General features: G+C 47.9%; 1 protein-coding gene across 1 annotated transcript in view; it reads left to right on the forward strand.

Moving 5' to 3' along the window:
• The first annotated feature begins 368 nt into the window (after nt 1–368).
• The window catches only part of Onecut2 (one cut homeobox 2), a 45,925-nt gene continuing 22,173 nt past the window's right edge, over nt 369–24,120 (forward strand). Inside the window, exon 1 of the mRNA XM_021151099.2 lies at nt 369–1,698. Within this exon, the coding sequence (XP_021006758.1) occupies nt 468–1,698 (1,231 nt within the window). The 5' untranslated portion in view covers nt 369–467. The remainder of the gene's footprint in view (nt 1,699–24,120) is intronic.

Consider the following 24,120-nt stretch of genomic DNA (forward strand, 5'->3'; position numbering starts at 1 on the left):
GAGAAGGTCTGCCTTTCGAGGCAGTTTCCACCACCGATTGGTTTCTCCTCGTGCCCATCGAGTACGGTCCCGCCCCGGGCCCGGGAGGATAGGTTGGCTGCTCCCGCAAGCGGCAGAGCCCTTCTGGACAGCTCCCGCTCACCCAAACAGAAGACGTCGGCGCCAGAGTGGGCTCGGACATGGCGAGGCAGCGCGCCCGCACAACCGGCGGGGCCCGGTGATCCCTCCCTCCTTCCCCACCCCCTCCCCTCTCCCGCACGCACGCCCTGTCCGCCCCCACCCCACCCCCACCCCGGGCGCGCCCGCCCGCAGCCCGGGGCACACACCCGCACGCACGCTCCCCCAGCACACACTCCCGCACTCCCAAGCCCGCCCCCCGAGCCCGTGGCCGAACCACGCCACGCGTGCCTAGCCAGCCCGCCGGCATCCCCCGCCGCTCCCACCGCCCCCGGGCCCCGATGGACTGAATGAAGGCTGCCTACACCGCCTATCGATGCCTCACCAAAGACCTAGAAGGCTGCGCCATGAACCCGGAGCTGACAATGGAAAGTCTGGGCACTTTGCACGGGCCGGTCGGCGGCGGCAGCGGCGGGGGCGGCGGCGGGGGCGGAGGGGGCGGGGGCGGGGGCCCGGGCCATGAGCAGGAGCTGCTGGCCAGCCCCAGCCCCCACCACGCGGGCCGCGGTGCTGCCGGCTCGCTGCGCGGCCCGCCGCCGCCAACCGCGCATCAGGAGCTGGGCACCGCAGCGGCGGCGGCAGCCGCGGCGTCGCGCTCGGCCATGGTCACCAGTATGGCCTCGATCCTGGACGGCAGCGACTACCGACCAGAGCTCTCCATCCCGCTACACCACGCCATGAGTATGTCCTGCGACTCGTCGCCGCCAGGCATGGGCATGAGCAACACCTACACTACGCTGACGCCGCTCCAGCCTCTGCCACCCATCTCTACGGTCTCAGACAAGTTCCACCACCCGCACCCTCACCACCATCCTCACCACCACCATCACCACCACCATCACCATCAGCGTCTGTCCGGCAACGTCAGTGGCAGCTTCACTCTCATGCGGGACGAGCGCGGGCTTCCGTCCATGAACAACCTTTACAGCCCTTACAAGGAGATGCCTAGTATGAGCCAGAGCCTGTCTCCATTGGCTGCCACGCCGCTGGGCAACGGGCTGGGTGGCCTTCACAATGCTCAGCAGAGCCTGCCCAACTACGGTCCGCCGGGCCATGACAAAATGCTCAGCCCCAATTTCGACGCGCACCACACTGCCATGCTGACCCGCGGTGAGCAACACCTGTCCCGAGGCCTGGGCACCCCGCCTGCGGCCATGATGTCTCACCTCAATGGCTTACACCACCCTGGCCACACTCAGTCCCACGGGCCAGTGCTGGCTCCTAGTCGTGAGCGGCCCCCTTCGTCCTCCTCGGGTTCTCAGGTGGCCACATCGGGGCAGCTGGAAGAGATCAACACCAAAGAGGTGGCCCAGCGTATCACCGCCGAGCTGAAGCGCTACAGCATCCCGCAGGCGATCTTCGCACAGAGGGTTCTATGCCGGTCTCAGGGGACTCTCTCCGACCTGCTCCGGAATCCCAAACCCTGGAGTAAACTCAAATCTGGCAGGGAGACCTTCCGCAGAATGTGGAAGTGGCTGCAGGAGCCCGAGTTCCAGCGCATGTCTGCCTTACGCCTGGCAGGTAAGCCCAAGAGCAGCCGGCAGCCAGCCTGCTGGGGAAACTGCCCCAGTGTGCTTGTGGGCTGGTCTGTGCGCGGGCTCTGCTAGTTAGCTTTTCTCCCTTCTCTATATCCGTCCCCTTCCTTCTTTTTCTTCCATTTTCACTTTCTCGTCTACCCTTATTTCCTCTCCTTTTTCATCTCTTGCTTTCACACTCCTTGACTCTGAGTTTTCATTGCCAGTACACCCCCTCCTTTCTTCTCTCTAATATCAGAGTGCCAACCTTTACCTCTCCTTCTTCAGTGCGAGGCGGGTCGGGACTCTTAGTGTCCCCTAGAAGCCCTGTTTTGGGGACTAGTGTCCCCTAGAAGCCCTGTCTTGAAGATTCTATAAGCCCTATTTTGGGGAGTCTAGAAGCCTTGTTTGGAGGACTAGTGTCCCCTAGAAGCCCTGTTTTGTGGACTAGTGTGCCCCAGAAGCCCTGTTTTGGGGACTCGCGACGTCCTGTTTGAGGAACTCAAAAAAAAAAAAAATCGAGAACAGCCCTCTGTCAAAAACCTGTGCACTTGAACTCCCAGGACAACAGATTTCAGTTTTCCACGATGCCTGGTCTCTTTATGTAGATGTTTTTGACTTGTTAGTGGGTTCTGATCCTTAGAAAAGAAAAAGTTCTTCACTCACCTCCTACCCACAAAAGCAGGCAAACTTCTTTAGTCATTGGCAGGAGGAGGTACATCCTCACAGCTACGAAAACTAACAGCCGATACACCCCCTGTGCCAGAACCTATCTGATGCTTTCGTGTTCACCCAAGGACTTTGTGACCCACCAAAAGAGTGGAGTCTGGCCAGCTCCTGTGTCACTGCCTACAGATAAGAGGGTGCAAAGACCAACGTTTGGGGCTGCCACAAACCTTCTCACCCACCCCACCGTCGCTTTGGGAAGAGGAGGGAAGAGACACCAGAGTGAAGAACTCACTGCCACACTCGGCTGTACCCCTTGCTGGGCTGCAAGCTTTTACTAGGGTTGGCTGAGGTTTGCTAGCTCTCCAGGAGAGGTTAGGGTGCTCTCGGAAAGAGGTGCGGAGAAATTAAGATGCGAGTTAGTTAAAGCTTCTTGGCCTCAGCAGGCTGTAAGTCCCGCCTTTGCTTTAAAGCGAGGGCTGATCGTACGCGTAGTGGAGTGGCGGGGAGGCCTGGCAGCCCCGCGGCAGGGGACCGGTCAACGCGCCGGTTACATTGTTCCGGAGCGGGCACGGCTCTCTGTGCCTCCTCTAGTGGCCAAGAGGCGAGGTACAGCCCTCTATTGTTCTAGGAACACTGTAACCTCCCGTGTGGGCGGTGGGTGCAAAAGCGAAAGGCGCAGCCTGGGCTGCGGCGGACACAGTTTCGAGCTTTTGTGCTCTCAGACCGGCCTCCCTCCCAGAGCTCTACGACTGCTCTGCCCCTAGGCCTGAACCGTGGACCCAGAGGCGCAAGGTGTCCAGACCTCCCACTGGTGAGGACATACAATACCCAGCTGCAAACATAGCTGGGTGACTTCTCAGTGCTTCTTGGTGCTCTAGAAAGATCAGCGTTGGCCTTAATTCGCATAAAACCCGTATTAGGGCTCGCAAGGTTCTGAATCCGGCGCTCACTAGCGCTCGATCTTCTAGTTCAGGTGTCCATTCCCGTCCCCCAAGACTTTCTTCCACCACCAAACCGGGTTTTGTGGGGTGCATCCTACCGTCGCCTAGCAGGACTAAGGGACATGTCCCGCGGCGTGACCACTGATCGGAGGGAGGAGGCGTTTCCACCTACAGCCCCCTCCTTTGCCCACTATTGGGTTTTGTTCACTACTCAGCAACCTCCTCTGTCAATCTAAAAGAAAAGAAAGAAAAGAGATTTCTTCCAGAGAACTCCCCTCAAAATCAGTGGACTGCGGACTGTTTTGAATGGAGTTCTATGTCTAATTTAACCTTTTTTCTAGTTTATTCTGCATCCTCTCTACACTCTCCTTGGATTTGCTCCTGGTCCCTAAAAAAAGATAAAGCTTTGCGAGCTGGAGCTGGAGGCGTAATGATTGCTCTCACTATGGTAACTCTTTGTTTTAGACTTCCCACTTCCCAATACTATAGGAACTCGAAGGGTCTCAAGCTTTGGTTGGTTTCCTGTGCTTGGGGGGCCAGAAGGAACTTAGCAGCTGCTCCTTGGGGTACAGTAAATGGCTCCGTGACAGCTGTTCCACTAAGGCCTATCTCAGAGCGCTGCCGCCCCCTCACGCCCGTCCGGCAAAGGACAGGGCTGTTTACAAACACTAGTGTTCTGTCTGTTTTGAAAGTTAAGCCTCCCCTTGCAACGAGCTTTCTACAGTGGATGAGGAAGAGTGTGGTACTCTCTCCTGGAGAGTTGCCTGGTGACTCCTGGAGGCAAGCCTTCCAGACCACAGACCACGCATCGTGATTTCCGGCGGGGATCGCAGCCAGGGAAAGTGCACTGAGGACCCGGCTTTGTTAAAACATTTAAATGTGAGTCTGTCTTATAACCTTAGGTGAAAGGGAACAAGAGCCTCTCCTTCCCCCCCCCTTTTTTTATCTGACCATTTTATCAGCAACTACAAGTGCGTTGAGTGGTTATATGAGGCTTTTCAGTATGGGGTCAGTAGATCAGTCCCTTCAGACACTGTGGCAAAAGCTGGGGACGGGTAAATAGGTATTACGCGCTCAGTAGAGTAGGGAACAGAATCGCACGGAGGAGAAAAGGGAGGCCTTTGATTGTTATTGATCGATGGGAAACCCCGCTGGGAAGCATCCGGGAGTCCAGGCCTTTGGAACCCTGGGGTTAAGCAAGTCAGCGACTCCCCAGGATGGCCGGCCCAGCCCTGCACCTTCAAAACCTGGGGCCACATCCGGCCACCCATTCACATTCTCTCTCTCTCTCTCTCTCTCTCTCTCTATATATATATATATATATATATATATATATATATATATAAACATATTTAATATATAAATATATATAATATATATAAATATATATAATTTTGAGGCCCATCTGGACAAGAGTTGGCGGGACTCTCTGATTTGGCTACCATCTTCAAGCTCTATCTTTAGGTCAATATACCCAATCACCCGGAAAGCTGGATCTACTAGGCAGCCCATGAACCTTCCCAGTCGTTCTGCTGTGAATAGTCAGGCTCAGATATACAGCAGAGAGGACTCGGGACCAGGCTAGGGAGGTTCGGATCGTCCCAACATAGAAGTCAGGGAAAGAAACACCACACTCACTGGGTGGTGAGAATGGCTACTGGTAACAACTGGTCTAATAGGCTGGGAGTGGCCCAAGACGGGATCCCGCTGGGCCGTTCTTAGTATCCTGGCCCGGGGACAAACTCACGCAGGTCTGAGCACACTTTATCTGGCTTTGATCCTCAAGGGTCTCTGCACAGTGCACAAAAGCCAACTAGGAGGAACCTCGAGAGCTCCGAAAAGAACCCCTAGTTCATCGCTTGGTGGAGGAAAACCGAGACTTTAACGATGAGGAGTTATTATTATTATTATCATTATTATTCCCAACGCAGGAAAACTATAGCATGGATGCTATTGCCGTCATAACTGAGGTTTCTGCCTTCAGGGAGCGAGGCTTCGCTGTTGGCCCTCCCGGAGCAGTGCTCCAGTGCCAGCTCCGCTAAGACAGTGTGATCCTCTCGAGGAAGCAGCCCCCAGACAGACAGGAAAGAGTCCACTCAGTTCCGGAGGTGTTAAAGTCCTTAGCCAACTTGATGCGGTCGGGCCCACTTGACGCATTCCTCGGTGATGTGGTCAGATCATTGATTCCCCCCCATAGCTCCTGCCCAGGCATTCGTCCGTGCGCGTCTCCTGCCGCGCGGTACAGGTGCTTTTAGATGACCCGGGAGACAAGTTTTTGCTAAAATGAAGGGCGGCAAGTGAGCCTCCGCCACAACGTTCCTTCCGTTCCCCACTCAGCATTCCCGACCTTCTTGTTTGTCCAGTCCCGCACCCAACCCGCCTCTCCTAGGGCCTTAGTTTGGGGATCCGAGTTAGGAGGTCGAACCCAATACACTCCAGTGCAGAACAAACGGATCTGCTAGCTTGCTGGCTGATCGGATTAATAACTGTAAAGCTCACTACCCGGTGTTCCTTGCTGGTGTCAAGCCCCTAGTCCCCAAAGAACGCCTTCCTAACACAGATTGAGACGGACAGGAGCTTACTTGCAGAAGAAGGCGGGACGCGAGGGAGCTGAAGTGAGCCGAAGCTCGGAGAAGTATTCCAGGCCGCCGGGAGCCGTGGATTAGAGGGGCGGCGCATTTATTTTTATTCCAGGCTTTCCACAGTGTGGTTATGTCACTTTCTCAAACAAATGTGTATATGGAGGGAGATCGATGCTGATAATGTTTAGAAGATTAAAAGAGCATTAATGCTGGCAACAGTAACGTAAACGTGTGGACCCAGATTTCATTGATCTGGAACCTGATCCGGCGCGTTTCCAGTAAATCCGACGGCCGGCTCGCTCTTCCCAGAAGAGCGCTCGCCAGTGCCCAGGATCCCTGGCGCTCGGGCCACGCCAGCTGAGGCCCGGTTCTCAGGTCTGACCGCAACTCCTCCCGCGAGCAGCCCTTGGAGCCAGCTCCATTCTCGATAGGTTTTCTTGGCCTTGCACAGGGCTCCTGGGTCCCATTTACCCACCGCTGCGCGCTGCACTGTACAATCTCTGCACTACTTGAAGTAACAATTGGTGATCTTGATCTAAAACAACAACAACAAAACACCTTCGTCTTCCCTGCCCTTGATCATCGTACTTGTTCCAGCTTAATACTGGCTAGTGTTTCTCTCTCTCTCTCTCTCTCTCTCTCTCTCTCTCTCTCGTCCCTCCCTCCCTCCCTCCTTCCCTTCCTCCCTCCTTCCCTCCCTCTCTCCTTCTCTCCCTGCCTCCCATCCTCTCACTCCCTTTCTTCCCTCTCTCCATCAAAACCCTCCTGGAAAGCCTCTTAGTTTTGAAATTCGTTCTAGGTTAAGTTTAGATATGTGTCTAAAGCTGTCAGCGAACGCCGCTGCGCTTTAATGATCCAAGCACGGGCCCGGTCCTTTCAGGTTTCAGTACTAAGTAAGAGTTGCAGAGTTTGCACCCATGAGTTAGTTGGACTGTTGAACTCCGCCTCAGTACCAAAAACCGAGGAGGCGTCATCACTCAGAATGGCTGCTGTGAACTAATTGGTCAACCACTGGAAAGAGTTTGTCCTCTATCTTGACGTGCTGAGTCCTTAGGCAAGGTAACTAGGGGAACACCCACCCTACACTTTTCCACCTGACTCTGAGGTCACAGGCCCATCTTTGAGGGGGGTGGGAAAGCAGTTGCTCTGAGACATCCAAACCACCAGATAGAAAACTCTACAATTTTTTTCTTTCCAGCTATGGGTGAGGAGAAAGAACTATATTCTCAATCCCTTTTCTTGCTAAATGGTGGCTTGTTCTTTGGGAAGGAGCATTGACGGTGGGTGTGTGTGTGTGATAAATATATTCATATGTATGAATGAAATAATATTTTCCTTCAAGAGTGTCCTACACTTGATGGAAAGGGGTGTTTTCCTACTTTCTCCAGGAAAAAAAAATGGGGGAGGAGGAAGAAAAGAAGGTGTGTTAATCTTTTGTTTTGCTTTAAGTGTGGGAAAGGTCAGGTGGTAATGTCTTATCTTCCCAACAGTAGCTTTCCTTAAAACAAGGGAGCAAAGTGCCCTAGTCTCTAAAAGCCGCGTGGTCACAAGATTCCCGGAGGAGCATAGGTGGTTTCCTTTTGGAGTAGAAGGCAACTGGCCCACTATTCATAAGCTCTGGGTGACATCTGTCTTATCTGTCACCTCTCCCCTCTAGGAGGGCAGAGTAGGGTCCCTGTAGAGTGGAGCTCTTGGATTACCCCCCACCCCATTTAAAATCTAAACGGCAGGATTCCTGCTGAAATGTGTAGGGTGGGGATTAAATCGATTGTCCCACATTTTCTTTGTCTCTATAATGCCTTAGCAGCAGCTACATTCTTAAGTCAAGACTATGGAGACCCTGGACCCGCTTTACAGACATTCATTTAATGATCATCTCTGGGTACAAGAATAGCCCTCCCTTCCGGATTCGCTGGATTTAAAATACCCAATGTGCCCAAGGAAACCAGAGGACAGAGGAAGACAGCTCTGGGGAAGAAAGTATAGCTTAGGGCAATGGCTAGTAGCTAGGGTTGTCAGAAAAATGTCTTTGCAAAAAAGTGGTAGCGTCCTGAGGAATCTCCGGAGAAATGAAAACCTCAGAGGAAAAGCAGAGAGATTTAGTTTCTGGGTTCTTGCCAAAGGAAGAGAAACAAAGAAGGCATAAATAGAGATAATTGTCTGGATAAATGGCCCTGGGGAGGAGAATGAGACAGGGGTGCTTAGGCTTAAACTTCATGGGCACACTCTCCTCTCCGGGTAGTATTTGCTTTCATCCTTCTGGGGACTCTTTTCTCCCCCACTGAACTGAGGAATGTCATTTCCCTCAGAGGGTAACTTCTTCTTCAGAGCCGAACACAAGAAGAGGAAGTCTTGTGTGGTCCAGCCTGCCTGGTTCAGAGGCACCCCTGAGTGAGTGACTTCCTCCTGGTGAGAGACCGACCATGCCACTGCTCTTCAGCCCAGCCTTCCCTTCAGACAACCTTAGTGCCTCTGAGGGGGGTGTTGTGATTTCCAAGTGTCAGGCAAAGCAGTGACTGTGAAGATCACATGGGGTGTATTGGGGACTTACCTGGATATTCCTGACAGAACAGATGACAGAGCCCAGAGAGAGAGAGAGAGGTTGCTTCACTTGGGAAGTAGGATTCTTAGAGGCTCTGGGCACTTGTTATGAATAAAAGTACACACACATTTTCCTTGAGGGCCAGCAGGCTCTGCATGCCTCCTTGGGGGCACCTCTCACCACTTGGGGGTCCATTACTCTTTCGGTAGAAAGCAGACTTTGTTTGGGTTGGAAGCACACCTCCAGTGTAATTTAATCAGCATTAGACTTTTGGTTCCTGTAATCAAATATACATATACTTTCTCCTGTAGGAAGAAAAATTAATTTCTCTGTGACTGGTATCGACTCGAGATCGTTGTAATTTCTGGAAGGCATCGCATTTTTAAAAGGCAAACCGCCATTTTCGTGGTTTGCTTTGTCATGACCAAGAAGCCCCAGTTGCCACCTAAGGAAGGACAAACATGTGAGCCCTGACAGGATGCAAATGTTCAACCTCTCTCACTGCAGATATCTCAGCACAGCTTCTGTACTGTCGGCCTCTTAGATCTGTATTGATAAGAGGCTATATTGACTACCTCACCAGATCCCAGAACATGAGCTCTATATTGCCTGACATACTTACAGGAACCTGTCTGTCTTGCATTTTATGCCCCTCGTTGGAGAGGTCCCAAGCAGTGGAGTCTAGATGTGTATTAAGCCAGGTCTTGCTTGGTGGCTATTACCAGCAACTTCCCATTCAACCCTAGAGCATCTCCCTGGAGCAGCTTGGTCTCCCCACCTCCTAGGGTGAGACTTTGGGCTTTGCCCAAGCTGAGTCTGTTAGGGAATCTGTTGTAAACACAGATCCATTGATTTGCATTTGTCAGAGAGTAAAGTTAAACCAGTGAAGAGCGAAGCCCTTACCCTTTTATGCAGGGCCAGGGAAACCTTTCATATTGATCCTATTGATCCAACCTTTCCCTTTAAGGAAACCACATAGTTAAAGACCCTCGTTCAATAGATTTACCCTTCGTGCCTATGATATTCCTCTAAGTGTTCTCATCGAGGATAGCTGGGCATTAAGCCCACATTCCAAGCCAAACAAAAAATGAAAAGGGGGAGGGATGAAAGGGGAGGGGGCAGAAGGTGGAATTGTGGGAAGTAAAATTAAATCAGACCGAAATGTATAGTGACACAGCTGGCCGTGTTTTTGATCACTCCGAAATGACATGCAGAGATAAAGATAAATTAGATGCATTTAGCAACTCCCCTTCCTTTTTTTTCTCCCCCGCCCCACAAATGAAAGTCAGTTTCTATGCAAAGACTAACCAAGTCTTATGAACATCATTTCCTAACATAAGGTGATTTCAATCGAACCACTAACTTGGCTCATTTAAACCAGTTCGTATAAAAGCAGTGTTTCTGCCACAATAATTGTTGGTGGTTGGTTTGTGGGAAATCAAGAATAAAATCGGTCCCTACAGTTGCAGTATCTTGGACTCCATACATGATTGTGGACATCAAAACTGTTTAAGAAGAAGGGACTTAGAGCCATGGTGGTGGAAGCAGCAGCAGCCAGTTTAGGAATGGAGCACAGGGCTTCTCATAGAGCACTGTAGATGAAGTGGGAATTGCTACATACAGTTTAGAGCTCCTCCCACTCACAGATATGAAAATGAAAGTCCCTTTGTCCCTTGAATTACTGGCACAGTTCCATCCTTTCTTTCCTGGTCCTTTTTTGTTCCGTAAGTAACATCTATTTGTGATTTTTTTTTTCAACATGGCACACAGACTCTTCTCGATTGGCTATCTCTTAGATCGTTTTTGTACACTCATGTTTGTCTTATGTGATTGAAAAATATTAATGATTCTGTAGGTGAGCTAATGTATTTATCTGCAGAGTTGAGTTCAAAGGGCAGAGTTCAGCTATGGTTCAGGTTAATTGAACAGGAAGCAGTGGTCTCTCTAGGTTGTGTTGAACAAGGGGCTAGCCCCTTAAAATATCACTTTTAGCAAACACACAGTTTCACTGCCCTGATCCTGGAGTCTGATGTAAGGGGCTCCGATTGATTTGGGTTGCCTGTTAAAAAACAAAACAAAACAAAACAAAACAAAAGCCAAAAACACCCCAAAGCAAAGGGCAGCAACTGCAGCAAAATGCTCAGAGTCCCCCTCCGGGGGAAGAGTTTTCTCATTGGCTAATTGCTTTATTGGTAGCCTGACTTGCAGAGCAGCTGCAGGGGCCTAGATGAAGGCTTAGGCCCTGGAATAATGTGGTCCATTAGAACAGGGCAAGGCATTTTTTGTTTACTCAATTGGAGCTCCCTGCAAAGTGCCATTAACCCCAACCCAAATGTGTGTGCGCTGCAAAAGCCAAAGGTCACACTAGTCATCTGCTGGTGGAGCCAGCCTCTGCCCCTTGTCCAAGGGAGGGGGGGCATCTTGCTGGCACTGCCTTCTTTGGAGTTTGGCCCAGTCTCTTGGGCCTCTCCAGGGTTTTGACCAAAGCAAGCAGTTTCACCTCTTGTTTACATTTCCCAACTGCTGAATCATGTTATTGCTGATTAAACAGTTTTGATCCGAGCATGAGCGCATGCGTGTTCACTAACACACACACACACACACACTCTCTCTCTCTCTCTCTCTCTCCTCCCACTAACCCTCCCTAGTCTATTTATGTCCCCTCTATTACTGTGCGTTACAGTAAATAGAACTGTGCACACAGCGCTTTTAGCATAAACAGAGTATGGATACATTACTTGGATCAAGTAATAGGTACAGACTGGAGGAGGAGCAGAGTCAAGACTTGCTATGTAGATACCGGTAACTACAGTCCCCCCTGCTGGGACTCTCTGATCTGTAGTCAGCTTCACCTCACCCAAGGAAGGCCCCTTCCTTCACTTCCTGTCTCATATTGATGCCTCATTCCCTATCTTTCACATTGCTGCCTGCTGCTAACATTACCTTCTTAGATATATATCATAAGGGACTCTCCCATGATCCTTTGTGAATCTGGCCTCTGCTTCATTGTCAAGGAGAAACCAACCAACCATTCTACCAAGGATGAGGTCTTGGGTCATAGAGCAGTTGAGATAACAACATCCTGCTAAGTGGGGTGGTGTTTGGTGTGTGGGACCAAAGAGAAGTGGCCACCTATGGAAAGAGAATGGCGTAGTTGATGGTGCCAGAGAAGACCATGACTAATAAGCTGATCAACAAAGGTAAAATATTGTAAAGGAGACTAGAGAGGAGATACAGCGAGTGCGAGGGAGAGAAGAGCAAAGACCTGAGCCAATGAGGTGCACTTGAAGACTTAGGATGGAGCTGGCTGTAGCTTTATGGGACGTAGCTGTTTCCAACATCACCTCCGGTCCACCCAGCCAGGAGCCTCACCCTCCAGCAGAGCCTGTGGGTGGGTTGCAGCCTCCACACCTAAAGAGATTCAGCACCTTGAACAGCGCCATGGAGTGGGGGGGCGGGGGGGGCCTCCAGCTGCGTGCCTGACTCCAGGACCCTCCCCCTAGGCCAAAGAGTGGGGATGGGTTAAAGTCTGAGTAGGGACATCATTCCAGCCCTGTAGATTTATGTGTCCAGAGGGAGCGGGAGTGGGGACGATAAGGCCTCAGATTTTCCTTGTGTTGGATGGTTTCTTGGAAAAACAAACAAGAAAACCCACCTTGTCTCCCAACAGGGAAGAGCAGGAAGTCTGTGCGAGAAGGCAGGGTGGGGTTGTCCAGCTGTAGTTTTTTTCTCCATGTCAATTTTTTTTTCCAAAGGCAATGATTGACATTCTCAACGTGGCTCTTAAGATCTAGGATTTCTTCTAAGTTGCCCCTTTCCCCCCAGATACATATGCAAATGAGTGCTTCAGCTCTCTACCTGTGGGCTGCTGGTTTTTTGAAAACACAAGCCTCTTCATGTTAAGCAGTATTCTCACACTGAGTCAGCAGCAATGTTCCAGAGACCCAACTATAAGACAGCAGCTCATATAAACCCCAAGTCCAAGTTTAGCTGCTCAATTGTCACTGGAGATGGGGCTGTGTTTAAGGAGATATTTACTTCTAGATACTCCCCCAACACAGAAAGAGCCAAAATGCTGAGGCTACTTGGTAGAAGGCAAGAGCTGGCTTTAGGTGCTGACTTCTGACTCTGTCTGGCCTTTGGTACTCAGGAGCAGGGGAGTCCCATCAGTCAATAACTGGACATAATTTGCATCTTTCTGGCTTTTAGTAAAATATCTCGAGTTCCTCAAGCTAATTAACATGTAAAACCCTCTTTTCCTTTATTTTAAGGAATTCTAGTCCTGGCCTAATCTATTACTAAGTTGGGGAGGCAGAGCCTAGTGACAGAAGAGTCTCTGTCATAAGAAGGCCAATGGCATAATACAGGAGTTTCTTTTCCTCTGGCAATTCTTTTTAAAGTCGTAGGTGGCTCTTTAGGAAGATAGCTGGTCATATCTAAAAACTAGTTTTTAAAAGCTCTGACTAAAGTGGTTCCTTCAAACTGTATAATCTCAGTGTTCAGACTCCCTTTCTAAGCAGGTATTGGGTTATACTTTTGAAATCTTTTCAGGTAAAAACATTGATAGTCAGCATAGCCATTTAAATCTCTCTTCTCTTCTTTCTCCCTCTCTCCCTCTCCCTCTCTCCCTCCCTCTCTTCCTCCCTCTCTTCCTTTTTCCCTCTCTCTTCCTCTCTCCTTCTCTCTCTCCCTCTCTCTCTACTCCTCCCCCTTACCCCCTCCCCCTCCCCCCTCCCCCACTCTCTCACTGAGTACACTTCTCAGCCTCTACTCCAGCCTCCTCTCACTGTGTCCTTCTAGAGCAGTTTCCCCTGGGCTGTGTGATTCTCTTCACTAGTGACACTCAGCATTGAAGAGCTTTCTTTTTTAATATTTTAATCTAAACTTTGAGATAGAATACAAAATAATGAGTTTCACTGTAACATTTTATAAATGTATGACATTATACTTTGTTCTTATTCGTCTCCTCAGCACCTTCCCTTTCTCTCTCCCTGTCTCTCAAAAGCTCCCTTCTTCCATATCAAACAGTCCCTTTCATTTCTTTTGCCCACACTAACTTTAGTCTTCTCTACTCCTCTTTCTTCTTCATGCTCTATGTGCGTGTGTGTTTTTGTGTGGGTGTGGGTCTCTGTGTGTTGCTTAAGTATGCTTGTTTTGTATTAGTGTATGTCTGTATGCATGTGTATGTGTCTGTGTGTGTCTGTGTAGTTGTGTGAGTGCATGTGTTTTTGTGTGAGGGTGTTTGTTTTGTATTAGTGTGTGTCTGTATGTTTGTGTGTCTGTGTGGTTGTGTGAATGCATGTGTGGTTGTGTGTTTGTTTTGTATTAGTGTGTCTGTGTGTGTGTATGTATGTCTGTGTGTTTGCGTGGTTATGTGAGTGCATGTGTGTTTGTGTGAGTGTGTTTGTTTTAGTGTGTCTGTATGTGTGTGTGTATGCCTATGTGTGTGTATTTGTGTGTGTGCATGTGTGTCTCTGTGTGTATGTACACACATGTAAATCTAGATTCCTCTCCAACAAGTGCAGCAGTAAACATACTTGTGCAGTATCTCTGTAGTCCAAGGATCTGGAATCCTTCAGGTATGCTCAGGAGTGGGATAGCTGGACAACGTGGTAGTTTTACGACACACCCAGAATGACTCCATAGATAGATCTGACTGGGGTGGCAAGCAATGAAGAAAACACAACACAAACACACAGAGATGCTGGGATTGGTTGGTCTAGGCTTTTGGTTGGAGAAAGCATGGCATTCCTGAAACACAGGGTGTTTATGGCCTAGAGCTGAACTGGGTGGCAGCATTTCACACAGAGTTGAGCAAGGAGGTGGGGTTTGGGCTGTTCAGCTGGAACAAGGGAACAGGTTTAGCTAATTGTGGTATGAGCAGCCTCTATAGGGAGCAGTGTTCTGGCTGTAAATCTCTAGGGGGGAAAGCTATGGTGGACATTGTTTGCACACACTACCAACATCTACACAGAGACCAGAAGGGAAGGCTTTGCCATTTCCACATGGATCTGAAGCTCTTGGGTCCTTGACATGGTCAGCCCATGTCAACATACCCCAACTCCAACCCTCACGCACTCAATTTTCTACAGTCTGTTTTCAGGGGTCTTGGGGGAAGTAGGGCAGGGGGCGCCACACTGATGTCTGCTGCGGTCTTGCTAGTTTGAAATCTCTTCAGCAGTTCATAAGGGTCCCTCTTTCCCCATATCCTCTCTGGTGTTCACTACCCTGTGTCTCCTTCAGGAAAGCCACTTGGACTGGGGTGAAATGGAATCACAATGTAGTTTTAGTTTGCATTTTCTCGATGGCTAAGGGGATTGAACACTTTTCAAATATTAATTGGCCATATGTGTCTCCTCACCTCACTCAGGAAGATCATATCAATGTGATTATCTCCCAATACTGAGGACTTCAGGTCTCTCTCCAGCCCTGGTATCTCTCTCCCTCTCTCTGAAGCCCCAGGAACCTGTTTCCATCTGTGTTGGATCATCTTGGCCTAACTGGCTGCAAACACAAGTCTGTCTTTGAGAGATCTCATTTGCTCGTGCTTCAGCCTTCCTCGCCACCATTGAATCTGAGAGTTTTATTCAGTCTTCGAATAACAATAACATGTGTACAAACTTTTAATATACAAGTCAGGATATCAGCTGTTCCTTCCTCTTCCTCCTCCTCCTCCTCCTCTTCTTCCTCCTTCTCCTCCTCCTCCTTTTCCTTCTCCTCCTCCTTCCCTTCCTCCTTCTCCTTCTTCTCCTCCTCCTCTTCCTCCTCCTCCCTTTCCTCTTTCTCCTTCTCCTTCTTCTCCCCTTCCTCCCCTTCCTCCTCCTCCTCTTCCCCTTCCTCCTTCTCCTCCTCCTCCTTTTCCTTCTCCTCCTCCTTCCCTTCCTCCTTCTCCTTCTTCTCCTCCTCCTCTTCCTCCTCCTCCCTTTCCTCTTTCTCCTTCTCCTTCTTCTCCCCTTCCTCCCCTTCCTCCTCCTCCTCTTCCCCTTCCTCCTTCTCCTCCTCCTCCTTCTCCTTCTTTTTCCATCTGTCAACCAAAAATTGGCCATGTTCAGATCCCTGAGTGGAACACACTGCCCCTGTGTGTTCTGATCTGTGATTTCCTCCCATTATAGTCCCATACATTCGCTCTGGGTTAAACACAAGCTGCCCTAGCTCCTCAAACACCAGACTAATGTTTTGGCCCAGAGTGTTTCCCCCTCACTCAGTGGACTGAACCCAACTTCCGGTCTTGGCTCTAGGAAGTGTTCCCTGGTCTCCTAAATTGGGATACCTGTGAGCCGCCCTTCCTGTTGCGTTTGGAACACAGCACAGACCACCTTTAGGTTCACTTGGCAGTGTGACCCTATTTGACTAAGTTTGAGAGAACAGAGGCTAGATACATACACTAGGCCAATAAATATTTGTGACTACATTTAGAAATACCTTATAAGATACTTCTTCTGACCATTGTAGACACCGCTGAGTTATTGCATAATATTCTGGGGAGGGAACTTAATCAGAGTTGTCACATCATTTAGAAGTATTGAGTATTTTTTCATCATCAAGTTCTCACCTGTACCATTAATGAAGATTAATTTTTAAGGGAATTGTAGAGTTAAATCTTAACCAGGACTTCAGATCACAGCAGTGAAACAAGGAATACAGAGTAACAAACACTTGACAGAGGGATCCATTTCCCCGTGCCTCTCTCCCCTAGGTAACCAGCTCTAGCCCGCAGTCCTGCTTCCGGTCATGCGGTCATGCGCAGTCCTGCTTATCAAGCCCGTGTTTTCGCATAACTGCGTTCCCCACCTCGGATGCCTCCCCTCTTCTCCTTCTTCGTCCTTCCTCACCTCCTCCATTCTTCCTTAATGATGTCATTCCAGCTGAGTTAACCCTGCACATCTAAATATAGTCATCTGCCCAGACAGCACACTATGGCTCCTTAGCTCATCTTACCATCCTCTTTCGTTCCCCTCCCCCACTGTGGCTCCCCATTCTGTGGCTGCGGGGGAGGGGGCAAGGCGGGGGAAGTCATATCTTTGTTGCCCCCCACTGCCGTCTGTGGCCATCCCCACAGCAGTGTTTTTCCCATCCCTCTGGACTTTAGCATCTATGAAGTGCAGTCATCCTGAGAGTAGGTTGTGTGTGTTTGCACACGTCTCTTGTTGCTCCTTTCCTTTTCCTTTGTCATCACAGAGGATTGAACCCATGGCCTTACACATGCCAAGCATCTACAACTGAGCTGTAGGCCCAGCCCTTGTAAGCTTTCTAGCAGCTCTTCAAAAACTTGTCTTCTTTTTTAGAGGTGGTGAGATAATTGATAGAAATATTCGCTTATGTAATTAAAAAAAAAATCGATTTCAGTGTTAACCTGCAGTTAGACATAAGCCAGTCTAAGTGGGTCAAATGGTAGCTTGGTTACTGGTAAAGGCTGTTTTGCCTCAATTCAAAGCTGGAAAGGCTGTTTTGCCTCAATTCACACCTTGGAGCAGCAGAGCCAGAAGCCTAGTTAGCAAACCAGAGGGACTGACTTGTAAATCATTTTAATTATCAGTAGCCTAAGTTTATATTTAAATCCCGAGGCTAGGAACATAGGACCATCCATTTCCTAGTTAGTGAGCCCCACCTGAGGCACTGTCTCTTCTAGGCTGCTAGGGGTTAAAAGAAACATCCCCCTCCTCCTCCTGTCCCCTCCTTCTGTCCCCTCCTCCTGCCCCTCCTCCTCTTGTCCCCTCCTCCTCCTGCCCCTCCTGCTCCTCCTTCTCCTCCTTTCTTCTTTCTCTTCTTGCTGATCATATATATATATATATATATATATATATATATATATATATAATATCTATTTATTGACTTTGTGTATCTGTGGTGTGAGTTTGGGTGCACGTGAGCACACACATGTGCTGTGATGTGGATGGAAGTCAGAGGACAACTTGTGGAATTTGGTTCATTGTCTTCTACCATGTGGGTCTCAGGGGCCATCTTGCTGGCCCTTCCCCTGACTGATCTTACAGAGACAGTAAGAGTAGCAGGTGCACAGTGCAGTGATCCTTGGGCTTAGAATCACACAGGCTCAGGTATGTAACTCTGCCTTTGCATAATTCTAACTTAATCTCCATGAACCTCTGTTTTCTCCTCTATAAAATGGGAATAATATGTCCACCATGGAGAGCACACATATTAGACTTGACGGTAACTGTTGGGTAACAGAAAAATGTATCTTCACGGTTTCCTCACAGAAACCCCGGCCGCGGATGACCCAAGAGGCAAAATGCCTTCGGGTGTTGAGGGGAAAGAAAATATAAGAAGAATGAATTTTATTGATACATTGATAGTAAATATACAAAAATATGTGTCCATATTGATACTGTTGGACAGTAAATATATGAAATACATCACCTCCAGACTCGTGACCTGACACCTAACACTTATCTCTCATGTATCTACAGGAACTAGCTAATATAGGCTGGTCCCAGATGGGTCTGCCCGTGCGCTATAACGGCAGAGCTAAAATATTTGGACAGTAACGATCTCTGTCCTCCCACGAAGGAAAGCGAGTCACATGGCTGAACCCAGAGATAGAGGGGAGGCCATTATTGGGTTACACGGCAAAAGTATACAGAAGAAAACGAGGGACTGAAGTTTTCAAATCTGTTTTGGTACTCCACCTCCCGACACATATTTTGACTCATTTGTTCACATAGGAAGACACTCTCTTAGTGACATATGAACATCAAGGGATGTCTACTAGAATAACACTAAGGTGTCAGCAAAGGGAAGGTAAAGGTGGAAGCAGACACATTTGATATCCATAAGGACCGAAACTAAGCCTTGGGTGCTGTGCCAATGTAGGACACGCCTGACCTTCTCTCCTTGGATCACAGCAGCCAGAGACCTCCAAGATTTGCCCTGCTTTCTGTTCTCCTTAGCCTGCTACAATGCCTGAGGCATGGTTAGTTAACACTCAGGAACTGCATGTGGCTAAATGACGCCAAGGTCACACAGCTCTGGTGTGTTCTGGGTGTTGATAGGAGTAGAGTTTCCTTCCAGCTACTACTAGAGGATTTTGTATGGCTGGCTATGTATTTTATGGTTGTTTATTTGGGGAGTTAGAACACGGTTATTCTGCATTGATAAAACCAAAACAAAGATGCAGAAGCTGTGTACAGTTTTACGATGACTACAGAAGCATTTGGAGGCAGTATCCAAAAGACATACTATATTCACTTATAAGTCTACAAGTGTCTCAAATTTTGTTTTGTGTTTGAGCCGCAGGTTCTACTTCTGGACCGTACTTTTTGTTGTTGTTGTTTTTGTTTTTTGTTTGTTTGTTTGTTTTGTTTTGTTTTGTTTTTCTGAGACAGGGTTTCTCTGTCTAGCCCTGGCTGTCCTGGAACTCACTTTGTAGACCAGGCTGGCCTCGAACTCAGAAATCCGCCTGCCTCTTCCTCCCAAGTGCTGGGATTAAAGGCGTGTGCCACAATCACCCGGCAGGACCGTACTTTTTTATGGTAAGCAGGATTAAAAAAAAAAAAAAAGTCGAGTGTTTTGTCACAATTCTCAGTACAGGTGTTAAAGGATGTCTCCCATTAGTGAGCATGCCCCAGATAGCGTGTTCATTTGCATTTTCTTCTCTGCCTGTCTCCTAATGGTCTGGTACACAGAGCTACTTGAGCTGATTTATAAGGATGTCAGCTGCTTCCATTTGTGCATACCTCATTCAGAGAGGCGATCCCATTGATTTCCAAGACCTGCATTCCGGAACCTGATACTAGCATGGATGTTTCAGGTGCTCTCACCCACTGGCTGAAAAAAAGAAAACACTTTAAACCCCTAGAAGTGATTTTGACAAACATATCACCATGCTCTATATAACTCCCATAATTAAATACTCTTTACTTCAGGATCTATTTAAAATTAAATTGGAAAATATTTTCAAGTTCCACCGGGTAGATAACTTTGTTCTACTTACGTAGGAAATGATAAGATACACAGCCCCCTTTCCCAGGTGACCTTGCTTGCTTCTCTGTTGCTATGGTAAACACCATATCTGCACGAAGCAGCTTGGGGGAGGAAAGAGTTTATTTGCCTTACAGGTTATAACCCATCATCAAGAAAAGCCAGGCCAGATGCTCAAGGCAAGAACCCAAAGTCAGGAACTGAAGTAGAGAGCATGAAGGAACGCTGCTTACTCACTTTACTGATTTACTCTTTTGTTTGTTTGTTTGTTCGTTTGTTTTTTCGAGACAGGGTTTCTCTGGGTAGCCCTGACTGTCCTGGAACTCACTCTGTAGACCAGGCTGGCCCAAAACTCAGAACTCTACCTGCCTCTGCCTCCCAAGTGCTAGGATTAAAGGCGTTAAATATACAGCCCAGGCCACCTGCCTAGGGATGGTGTCGCCCACAGTGGGCTGGGTGGCCTGACATCAATTAGCAATTAAGTAAATGCTCACAAGTCAATCTGGTAGAGGCAGTTCCTCAATTGAGATTCCTTATTTCCCAATATGTCTAGGTTTGTGTCAAGTTGATGAAAACAACCAGAACGTCAGGAATGCAAAAGGGCTTCAGCTTTAGTCACAAAAGGGCTTCAGCTTTAGTCGCAAATGCCGCCTCATTCTATTAAGCTTGTCTCCCTTGGCATTCAAAAGTCTTTGTGCCTGCAGCCTACTTGGTGCTTAGTGTTACAATTTGTAATTGTTTTCATAGGACTCTTATTTGGTACAAGAGATGTGAATCTCAATGTCCCTCCATCTTTGGAAAAGAGACACAGGGATAGCCTTATCTCTGGGCCTGGCCTCCTGCAAGCAATTCTCTTCCTTTATCCTGGAACTCACTGAGATAACCATTCCATTGGTCCTCTTTGGTGTTAGCAATGTGATTGGAGCGCTGGCCTTCCTTAAGCACTGGATCAATACTTTCAAAATAGTCCCAAAGAAGTACACTGTTCCTTTCCATTTGGATACTTTAGAATAGTCAGTCTTATAAACTCTTTAAGGCTTAGTGTATTTGTCTCTGGGCTTAGACAAGGTCCATGGATGCATATAGATGCTTAGAACAACTAATGTGGAGCAAATGGTTGCTAATTGCTAATACCGATAATATTCACTGCTAACCTTATATAGCTTCTTTGAGTAGCAGCAAGAGACTTTGCCTCAGTGGCTTCTCCATAGGAGAGTGTACAAGTGTGCTTGCATGTGTGTATGTGTGCATGTGTGTGTGTGTGTTTGTGCACGCGAGTATGTGTGGTATGGCTTGCCTCTGAGAACATGAGCCTGGGAGTCCACCCAAATTTTCCTCTGGCACCATTACTAGGTCTGTAACCTCAAGTTCACTTCCCTCCTCTAAAGACCTAGGAGATTTTTGTGCCCACTTTAGTTGGTGTGCAGACTGAAAGAGATGTTGTGAGGATGCTCCGTGCTGGCACATCCCCCTCTGGCATCCCTAGAAAAGACACCTGGACACATCTGTCCTCCTGAGTAGTGAGCATCATCACTTTCAGTGGTGGACATTTATGATGAGTGAGATCTCCAGACTAGACACTCCTCCACGGAATCCACTCTGTCCATTCTCGTTGTCCCTTCAACACGTCCGTTTCCTATTTACAGCCTCTGTCTCCTGGCGCTCACTGGGTTCACTTTTGAGAACAGAGGTCAAGGTTGCACACAGTGGATCCAGCTGAATCCTTAATAGACTCGTGCTGAGGGGTGAATGAGTTCATCTTGCAAGTGTTCTGCCAATTGAAGCAACATTCTCCACCTGGCATACAGAAATTGCTACCGAAGCACCCGGTTCAGTTTATCCTTACCCATAACAATTGCAGCATGGGAATGTGGTCTTAACCGAGAGCCACTTTCATCAACACCAAGGGGCTCTTGCAGCTACTGGTCCTTAGGAAAATGGCTCCCCATTACCCATGTTTGCTGTTCTCAACTCGTCCAAGCCCTGCCTCTCTACTGAACAGGCTAACTCCATTTCAGCTGGTGTTGAGTTTCTCCTGTTTGAGCTCACACCATAGTCTTTGTTTCCGTGCCCTCCAATCCCAATAAGAAAAAAGAAAATACAGCTGTTGCTCTTCTTAACACAACAACTGATTTGCTTGTGTAAGAGTTTGAAGCCATGGCCTCTGAGTTGTCAACGTTCCAGCCTTGTGGAAACAGCCTCCAGCATCCCTGCCTGACCCCAAATTACTGCGAAGCATTAATTGTCCTGGTGGTTTCGTGGCCACATTATTTCATATTCATTTGTGTTTTCATGAAAGATTACAACGCTAATTAGGGCAGCTTCCAGTTAATTCACTTGATGATTCATTACCTCTCTCCCCTCTCGGTGTTCTGCATGTGGTCATCCTGGAGAAGAGCATCCGAGGGGTAATTACAGTTGTATTCCCTGAGTGACCGCCTAATGCCATTAATTCTGATCCACCTGCACAGCCCAGCAGCTATGATGGGGTCTGGTTACAGCTGCACCCTGGTCCCTGGTCTGTGGATGTCCAGGGAGAGGGAAGGAAGAAGGGAAGCCAACAGTGAGGGCCTAATGCTTAGGAAAATATCCAGGACGGCAGAGGGGAGCAGAGCCTCTGGGAAAGAGAAGCCAGGGAGCTTTGACATATGAATATCACGTTGGTTCCTTCTGCAGCGTGGATTAAGGAAAGATGGCGGGCATTCATGCTTTGAACTCAGCATGCATGTGGCCATGCTAGACTTTTCCTTCTCAAAGCTCTGCTGTTTTGTCCCTTTAGTAAGATGTTTAGGGGGCCTATTAATAAGCAAGGCTGCTATCAAGGAGAAAATAACTGTTGGAAAGGATGTGGAGAGATCAGAGGCTTAGGTACCACCAGTAGGAATGGAAAGCGCCGAGACTGCCGTGGAAGCAGAATGGTAGCTTGAAGAGTTTGTTTGGCAATGCACCTCTAGATCCATACTTGAAAAGAACAGGACACAAGGTCTCAGGAAATGCTTGTACACACATGACACACCTATGTTTACTGCAATAGACAAAGAGTGGAGCTTTAGCATTCGTCAGCAGATGAATAAGCAAACACCATACAGCACATACATGTATGGGACTATTAGCCTTGGAAAGGAAGGGCATTGTGCCAGGCATGGTGGCACGTGTTGATAACTCCAGTATTCACTCAGAAAGCTGAGGTTGGGGGATTGGGACTTACAGACCAGTCTGGGTTACAGAGCAAGAGCATATATATATATATATATATATATATATATATATATATATATATGAGAGAGACAGAGAGACACACACAGAGAAACAGAGAGAGAGAGAGAGAGTTAGTTCTGATTCATGGTGTGATATGGGTGAGCCTTAAAGATATAATAAGGAAGTTACTGAAAACAAATACTGTATGATTTTACTAAAAAGTGTCTAGAGTGGTACACACAGAAACAGAAAGCAGAAAGCAGGTGTGGAGTGGTGAATGCCTGTAGTCTCAGCACTTGGGAGGTGAAAGCGGGATGATTCAGGAATTCAAGGTTCTCTTTGACTGTATAGCAAGTTCAAGGCCATCCTGGGCTATGTAAAACCTGCTCAAAACAAACAAACAAACAAAAACAAAAACAAAACAAAACAAAACAAAAAAACAGAAGGTAAGAAAGTGAGAACAAATAGAATGGTAGTTGCGGGGGTGGTGGGGGAAGGAAAACAGAATTGCTTAGTGGACTAGAGTTTCTGTTCTTCAGGATGAAAAAGTCTGCACAATGTTCACACAGGTAACACTGATATTTACATACAGGTACTTAAAAATGGTGAAGATGAGAGCCTAGTGTTGTGGCCTATAACCTAGCACTGGTAGACAGAGAGAGTAAGATCAAGTCTTCAAATCAGCCTATGCTACTGTGTGTGTGTGTGTGTGTGTGTAAGTTGGCAAATTTTATGTTATATATGATATATTTTACATAAGGAAAAATGTAATTATATTGTAGTGGGTGCTCAATTTTTAAAACTCAGAAAATAGAAAAGAAAGTTCTGCTATAATATTCTTCGTCTTCTTTCAGTTTACCTAGGCAATGCATTAAAATCTTGTTGTTGGGTCTGGGGAGATGGCTCAGTGGTTAAGAGCATTTGCTGCTCTTCCAGAGGACAAGTTCAATTCCCAGCACCCTTGCCGTGGCTCACGATTGCCTGGAACTCCAGTTCCAGGGGCTCCAGCGCCCTCTTGTGACGTCTTCAGGCATTGCATGCACATGGTACGTAGACATACAGGCAGGCCAAACACTTATACACATAAAATAAAATAAAATAAAACTTTGTCCATGTAAAAATACATAAATAGTCAGCAAAACACAAAAAGTCATGGTAAAGTCCCCTTTGCCTGCTCCCCTCCATCTCTTTCTCCCACACTACTTCTCTGAGGTAAGCTCTGTTTGGGCTGTAAAGGAGTCTGCCAATCTAGGCAGGCATTTATTTACCTATGTATCATTGTAGAGATTTTATTATGCAAGTGTGTGCGTGTGTGTGTGTTGTTTTGATGAGGGGTTCACATAGGCCTCCTTGTTCCAGGACTCTTCGGTTTCATTTAAAATGTCTGTCAGCTTCCACTTAGAATGAGGCTCTTCCAGTTTCAGTCCTTAGCACCGGATAACATAAGACTGGGCGTTTCATTTATCAGCCTCGTATTGCTGGGCAGCTGGACAACCTTTACTATTGTTCCTGTTTGAGATAGAGTCTTCTTGTTTGGCCATGGCTTGTCTGGAACATGT

The sequence above is a fragment of the Mus caroli genome, chromosome 18 (genome assembly GCF_900094665.2).
Source record: "Mus caroli chromosome 18, CAROLI_EIJ_v1.1, whole genome shotgun sequence".
Classification (NCBI taxonomy): Eukaryota; Metazoa; Chordata; class Mammalia; order Rodentia; family Muridae; genus Mus; species Mus caroli.